Below are 8327 nucleotides of genomic sequence, written 5' to 3'. Positions count from 1 at the left end.
TTATGAGAAACGAGATATCTCTCCATCTCTTAGACACACACACACACACACACACACACACACACACACACACACACACACACACACACACACACACACACACACACACACACACACACACACACACACACACACACACACACACGCACACACACACACACACACGACCCAGCGAACGAACCAATGCACTAATCTCTTGCCCGGGGCAAAGGAGGGGCTTGGTTGTTAAGTAGCCTGCCAATCATCCCGTCAGCTCCACTAGAGAGAGTCCTGCGGGGAGAGAGAAAGGCTTGACTGGGCGCTCAAGTTCCAAACTCATCACTATCACTGGAGCTTGCCGCGCTGTCGGGGAGTGGGACTGACTGACTGACTGGCTGACTAGTGACTAACCGTGATTTGTGATTTAGACATCCTTATCTTTTTGGGAAAGTGGGAATTCCTCCTATTTTCCTTTCCTTCCCTTTGACACAGAAGAGAGACAGAGAGATTTATTGAGCCTTTCTCTCCGGACATGTCTTTCTCGCAGCTGGGGTACTCCCAGTTTCTAAGTGGCTCCCAGGAGGTTTACGGGGGCGACCGGGCCGGCTTAGGCCGGGATGGAGGCGCGGATGGCGGCGTGAATCAGGCAGCTACTGCCGCTGCTGTTAGCTCGATGCTGGGGATGTATGGTAACCCGTGGGCGGCTCAGAACTACAGCGCGTTTCTCCCCTACAGCGGTGCAGACCTCGCCCTCATATCGCAAATGGTAGGAGAGATGTTTTCTTGGAATGTAGAATTTAAACTTCGTTGGAAAGTGGTTGTTTCTCACGTGTTTATGGAATGTTCAAGATGGTTAAATGCATGCAAGTGAATTGGCTTTATTGGATTGGAAAGTTTAATATTATGGGATTGTAATAGGATCATTATTTTATATTTGGACCTTTATTCAATTGAAGTACTGTCAACTATCATGTTTTTCCAAACTGAAACGCCTGGTCTTGAAATTAGGACAAAAATAGTTAATGAAATTGTGTGGTTTATTATTCATGGCCCAATACCAAACGTTTACATTTAGGCTAATGCTAGTTGATAAAAATGCGTTTGCATATTTTCACTGGGTAGTCGAGCCTATTTTTAGAAGAAGAGTTACACGAGGCCTATGGTTGAAATGTTCTAGTTATTTAGTCATTTGATGTTGCTTCAGAAATAGTACATTTAGGATAAACAAACAATTAGACATGAGAGACATTATGAAGGCTACATTATTTAGAATATAATCAACCCTCATAATCAATTTGCAATTTGATTAAATTTAAAGTTTGATGTATATATTCATACTGTCAATGTTGTTGAATTATTAAAGCTAATTTGTCAAGTTCGGGGAAGCGATTAAAATATGATCTATAAACTATACCCTATACGAAATTTGCGATATCGTGCTTGTGTGAAATAGTCAGAAACAAACTCTACATAACCTAGAAATAATAATAGCTTACCCTAATATTGTCGTCGATCATTTTAGGAGATAGCCTATACATTATGAAAGTGTGAAAATAGTACTTCAGTCATAATACACAGCATACTGTAAACTTATTTTGAACTGGAAAGTCAATAGCTTATATAATATAAGTTTGATTAAAACAAAATAAAAATAAAGAATAGGCCTGGAACTAGTACATTTTTGGAGAGACAAACATTTCATAGGATTCCCCTCTCTATCCCCCAGAACCCTCAGTACGATCTGAAGGACAGCCCAGGAGCCCACCCGGGAGGTCTGGCTGTCCACGCCAGCGCAGGGTTCTACCCGTACGGCCAGTATGGCTATGGCGACCCGAACCGAGCCAAGGCCGCTACGAGGGAGACCACCAGCACTCTGAAGGCCTGGTTGCAGGAACACCAGAAGAACCCGTACCCCACCAAGGGAGAGAAGATCATGCTGGCCATCATCACCAAGATGACACTCACACAGGTATATAGACATAAAGGTCTACTGCTATGGGGAATAAAAAGGTTTAGGCCAGGAGTATTCCCCGTCTACTAGGCCTACATGATTTGATCGGAAAACAGCCTACTTTGATGGGTTCTGCCAGTTTAAGATAAACTAATTTGACGGCTTGATTAACCTAATTATCAATATTTGTAATAAAGGATCCATAAAGTATATTAATTAATTCCTTCGTCTGTTCAGGTGTCCACGTGGTTCGCCAACGCGCGCCGGCGTCTGAAGAAGGAGAACAAGGTGACGTGGGGCCGCAGCGCGGAGGACCGGGATGGACGGATCTTCAGCAGCGACAATGAGGACGAGCCTGAAAAACACGGGAGCGAGGATGAAGAGGAGGAGGAGATCGATTTAGAAAGTATCGACATCGATAAAGTCGAGGAGAACCCAGGAGATCAGAGGGAAGTGGAGGGAGAGGGGAAGTTGGCCGCCAGGGACGCATTGGATTCTGGTAGCTTGGAGAGCCAGAGGACGATGTCTGTCAAGGCCCTCAGAAGTACGGAGGGGCCTATTTCTCTCATTAAGGCGCCTGTTGGTCCTTGTAAAAACGCTGTGGATCTTTCCCCCAATGCACCGGTGTGCCAGAGGCCCCCACAGAACAAACCCAAAATCTGGTCTCTGGCTGAGACGGCCACAAGCCCCGACAGTTCCATCAAACCTTCCCCGGCTGTCTCGATTCCTCACCAGGCCACGATCCCCTCCCACCACCCGGCCCTACTCCCGGGTCATGGAATATACACATGCCAGATCGGGAAGCAGCTCCACAACTGGGCCAACGCGGCGTTCCTCAGCGCCAACTCTCTGCTGGGTGTCAGGTCGCTTCTTGGCGCGGCAAACCCAGCCGGACACCACATGCCTCTCCATGGCGCGCTGAACCATCAGGACGCACGGTTGACGCAGGCCTCAGGGGCATCGTGCACAGAGGAGGAGAGTGGAGATGAGTCGTTGGAGAGCTTCAGTCCAAAGCGAGATGGCATGTACTGTAGCCTAGGTTTAGGCTTATATATGTTTATGATTATGATTATAGGCTAGTTTTCATCTGCTTGGAAATGAATAACAGTCTCATGAATTCGGCCCTGTATTTTCCTTCCGCTTTTCAAATATCCCTTTCCAAATATGGCACACCGTTTTGATCTAACACTCATTTCAATTCATGTCGTGTATTTATTATGATATTTCTGAAAACTGAAATTGTATCAATTGTATCATCTCCTAATAAACAACAGGCCTATATTTATTTCGAACCAGTTACAGTTACATCACTCAAATAATATTGTATTAACAACAGGCTTAGCCTAATTAAAAATTAGCCTACTGATAGCCTATTGATTATTTTACTCATTTGTCTGAATGTTTATTTGCTTACAGATGACGTGAATATTCGCAGGTCTGGCTCGCCGAAGTCTCCCTTCCAGCTGATTACTGACAGGTACGATATTTCAAACCTCACTGTGACATTATGTCATGTGCCATCTATTTTAATCATCCGGTAAATTAACCTTTTAACCCGCCGGTAAAGGCGGTTTCACCTGACCGACTGGCCTGTCACAGCTCGAGCTCATAAATCATCTGAAGAGATCTAATCGGTCTACTTTAACGGATTTCAACGGCTCACTAGATACCGTTTAATATGGCCATCAGGGTTGGAACCGGCGCCATTGACTTATCATCGTTCACGCAATTTAAATATACCCTCAATTTATTCACGCCCTGCCAGTGAATACACATATGTTGAGGGAGGATATGAAATCGGCCTGATAGCAATATAATTATAGGAAATGAATTATTCAATGTCATACTCATTTACATTTCTGACGTTTGTATTTTATTTTCTCTTCTCTTCATCAAAAGATCTCACCATGGAACGGTGCAGCGGGCCCTCTCGACAATTTCCACAATATGAACAGTGAAGAGTTATCATCGGAGAATAATCTGGAATACTTATTTAACGAAGAACAATTTATCGAATAGTCTAATATTTTTGTGAGTGAAACGTAAGATTTCAACTCAATTTTAAAACAGTAGGCCTATATGATGCGAGACAAGATTCATAGCCAATAGGCCTGTGTTTTTGATCACACACATTTTCCGTATTGCCATTTATACTCGCAATGTTTGTCTTTGCTGTGTATTTTTGTTTTCTGTTTTATTTTCTATGAAAAAGTTATCGACATGTAAATAATTTGTTTAAAGGATATATTTTTGAGAAATAAACTCAATCGTGGTCATGGACTTTGATTTCTTTTTATTCTCTTCATTCAGTCGCCTAGGTCTGTCAACAGTCATCAAATATAATCAAATATATCGTTTTCCGTGTTGTATTATTTCCAACAATTATGTTTAATCCATAGACCATAGCCAATGTACATCATTGAACCTAATGTAACCCAAACTCTCAACATCAATTGGCTTTGTTTGTCATGCAGGTAGGTAATCGGTAAGTGATTCTGTGAAAAAACGAGACAACTAAGAAAACTGAATATCACATGTGAACGAACACATGGTGTTCCAAAAACACATTTTCATGTGTTCACATGTGATCTTATGTGAAGTTAATGTGATAATGTGACAACATGGAAAGCAAAGTTTCATGTGATAACATGAAACTACACATGTAAAAACATGTGATCACATGTGAAGTGTTTCAAGAACTCATTTTCACATGATCATGTGATTTTCAACATGTGAAATCATGCGGTTTTTCTGTAAGGGTCTGCATGACATTATTTCTACAATGCGACTGCCTTGGTACTTATAAAATTGCAAATGTGGAACTCAGTTTGCTTAACTGTAAAGGCCTATTTCCTTGGCTGTGCTCTCCACTCTCCCTCCCCGCGTTTCATCCCGGCTTAGCCCCTTAGAGCCCCACTGATGCAGCCTCTGAAATATGGATCAGAGAAGAGGAAAGGCCATCAGCCAGTATGGGGGCTGTGTGTGTGTCTGTGTCTGTGTCTATGTGTGATATGGGGGTCACTTGATGAAGCCATCGTGACCTCCACAAGCCCGGCGGGGTCTCAACAGCTTAGAGAGTAGCGATAGATAGCTAGATGGAGAGCGAGAGAGAGAGAATGGGGGCTGGTGGGAGAGAGAAGGAGAAAGGGAATAAAAGAAGGAGAGAGATATGGACGGATATAGGGGAGGGGGAGAGATGAAGATATCGAGAAAAGGATGGAGGTAGAGAAAGCGAGACGATTGCTCAGTCTGTGACTTTGACCATAGCTGGACATTGAGAGAGGAGAGCGGGCCAGCATAAGTGTGTTCTCTAAAAGTGGTGGTCCAATGCAGTCATTCTTATCTCAATATCTAATCATTTCTGGGTAACGATTAAGTAACAGACTGGGATTGTTTTTCATTAAAATGCTCAAAAAGAAACATAAAAAGCTTCTTAGCAAAGAGCCATTTCTCTAGCAAGAATGTTGCTAGGCCTGTCTGGGAGTGGCCTGAGTGGTGATGGGAAAACCAGCTGTTATCGGCAGAGAGGTTTGGAACTCTCTTATTGATCTATTAACTAATTAGATGTCACCAGGCTGTCCAAACCTTCATCAATTTCCCACTATTATTCCAACCTCATAGTGTGGAAATGTGTATAAAACATAGGGAAATTACATTTTTGACTGCACTAGGCCTTTAAAGGGGAGGCCAGGAAATGCCGAGGACACAGATGCCTACACAGCACATATTTGGGACGTGACAAAGTCATGGTTGATTTATGCCATGTCACTGGTGTGTCACTGATGATATAGGGGACATACTGAACACATTTAGAGAGGCAGAACAGCAGCAGATCTCTATGTGTTTTGCACCGGACTAAACGTCACAGCATTCTTACTGTATTCATGATATACATATCTGATTTAGCCTGACACACATTTCATGATCTTAAACAAATAAATTCCATGAGAATTTAACTTTTGAATTTCATATAGTGCGCTGATTATCACTCTGGAGCTTTCGTTAATTGACTGTGAGTTGGGCCGAACAACGCCCTTTACCTGGGACTTCATTCACAATATTGCATGATCTCTTAATTGTGCCTTACTGCTTGAATATGCTGTGAATACGGGGTTTATATTGGGACAATAACTGAATAATCAATTGATGAAAAAGCGTCTAATATGTATCTAGAATTACATGTACTGCATCTACAACTACATGTACTATAGTATCTACAACTACATGTACTATAGTATCTACAACTACATGTACTGGATCTACAACTACATGTACTATAGTATCTACAACTACATGTACTATAGTATCTACAACTACATGTACTGCATCTACAACTACATGTACTGTATCTACAACTACATGTACTATAGTATCTGCAACTACATGTACTATAGTATCTACAACTACATGTACTATAGTATCTACAACTACATGTACTATAGTATCTACAACTACATGTACTGCATCTACAACTACATGTACTATAGTATCTACAACTACATGTACTGTAGTATCTACAACTACATGTACTATAGTATCTAGAACTACATGTACTATAGTATCTACAACTACATGTACTATAGTATCTACAACTACATGTACTATAGTATCTACAACTACATGTACTGTATCTACAACTACATGTACTATAGTATCTAGAACACCATGTACTACACTATCTAGAACACCATGTACTATAGTATCTACAACTATATCTACTATAGTATCTAGAACTAAATGTACTGCATCTACAACTACATGTACTATAGTATCTAGAACTACATGAACTATAGTATCTACAACTGCATGTATTGTAGTATCTACAACTACATATACTATAGTATATACAACTAAATTACATGTACTACAGTATCTACAACTACATGTACTATAGTATCTACAAACACACTACATGTACTATAGTATCTACAACTACATGTACTACAGTATCTGCAACTACATCTACTATAGTATCTATAATTACATCTACTTTAGTATCTAGAACTACATGTACTATAGCAGTATGCATGTGGTCTCTTGTTCTCACAACCCTAATGTATGAGCAATATTCTATTATATTCTATTCTATTACAATCTATTATATTCTATTCTATTCCAATATATTATATTCCAGTCTATTCTATTCCATTCCGTTCTATTCTATTCCGTTCTATTTAATTATATTCCAATCTATTCTATTCCATTTCAATCTATTTCATTTCAATCTATTCTATTCCATTCTATTCTATTCCAATCATTCTATTCCAATCCATTATATTCTGGATCTATTATATTCTATTCCAATCTATTCTATTCCAACATATTATATTCCATTATATTATATTCTATTCCAATCTATTCTATTCTATTAAATTCCAATCTTTTCTATTCCAATCTATTCTACTACATTCTATTCTATTCTATTCCACTCTATTCTATTCCATTCTATTCTATTCCAATATATTCTATTACATTCTATTCTATTACATTCTATTCTATTACATTCTATTTTATTCCTGAAATGCTTACTTACAAGCCCTTAACCAACAAGGCTGTTTTAAGAAAAATAAGTGTTAAGAAAGTATACTAAAATAAAGTTTTAAAAAAACAAAACAAAAAATATATAATAATATAAAAAAAGACACAATTATAAGAAATACAATAAAATTACATTTAAAAAAGGAAGAAAAAGAAAAAGAAAAAAGTAATTATACAAATAACAAATAATTAAAGAGCAACAATAAAATAACAGTAGTGAGGCTATATACAGGGCGTACCGGTACAGAGTCAATGTGTGGAGGCTATATACAGGGGGTACTGGTACAGAGTCAATGTGAGGAGGCTATATACAGGGCGTACCGGTACAGAGTCAATGTGTGGAGGCTATATATAGGGCGTACCGGTACAGAGTCAATGTGAGGAGGCTATATACAGGGGGTACTGGTACAGAGTCAATGTGAGGAGGCTATATACAGGGGGTACTGGTACAGAGTCAATGTGAGGAATTTATATACAGGGGGTACCGGTACAGAGTCAATGTGAGGAGGCTATATACAGGGGGTACCGGTACAGAGTCAATGTGAGGAGGCTATATACAGGGGGTACCGGTACAGAGTCAATGTGAGGAGGCTATATACAGGGGTACCGGTACAGAGTCAATGTGAGGAGGCTATATACAGGGGTACCGGTACAGAGTCAATGTGAGGAGGCTATATACAGGGGGTACTGGTACAGAGTCAATGTGAGGAGGCTATATACAGGGGGTACTGGTACAGAGTCAATGTGAGGAGGCTATATACAGGGGGTACCGGTACAGAGTCAATGTGAGGAGGCTATATACGGGGGTACTGGTACAGAGTCAATGTGAGGAGGCTATATACAGGGGGTACTGGTACAG

General features: G+C 40.4%; 1 protein-coding gene across 1 annotated transcript; it reads left to right on the top strand.

Annotated features, from left to right (window-relative positions):
- The first annotated feature begins 259 nt into the window (after positions 1-259).
- On the top strand, positions 260-4210 carry LOC139559429 (iroquois-class homeodomain protein irx-1-like). Its single transcript, XM_071375456.1, has 5 exons — positions 260-745; positions 1706-1948; positions 2168-2951; positions 3347-3407; positions 3830-4210. Exons 1-5 carry the CDS (start codon positions 512-514, stop codon positions 3879-3881), a joined length of 1374 nt encoding a protein of 457 aa, XP_071231557.1. The 5' UTR covers positions 260-511; the 3' UTR covers positions 3882-4210.
- The last annotated feature ends 4117 nt before the right edge of the window (positions 4211-8327 follow it).

Source organism: Salvelinus alpinus, chromosome 29, assembly GCF_045679555.1.
Source record: "Salvelinus alpinus chromosome 29, SLU_Salpinus.1, whole genome shotgun sequence".
NCBI lineage: Eukaryota > Metazoa > Chordata > Actinopteri > Salmoniformes > Salmonidae > Salvelinus > Salvelinus alpinus.
This window is presented reverse-complemented; position numbering and strand designations above follow the sequence as displayed.

Bases quoted from the DNA above. Each gene is read 5' to 3' on its own strand.
- LOC139559429 (XM_071375456.1), top strand. From the start codon at position 512: ATGTCTTTCTCGCAGCTGGGGTACTCCCAGTTTCTAAGTGGCTCCCAG. The intron at 1,949-2,167 runs GTATATAGACAT...TCGTCTGTTCAG, and splicing joins CCAAGATGACACTCACACAG to GTGTCCACGTGGTTCGCCAA. The intron at 3,408-3,829 runs GTACGATATTTC...CTTCATCAAAAG, and splicing joins TTCCAGCTGATTACTGACAG to ATCTCACCATGGAACGGTGC.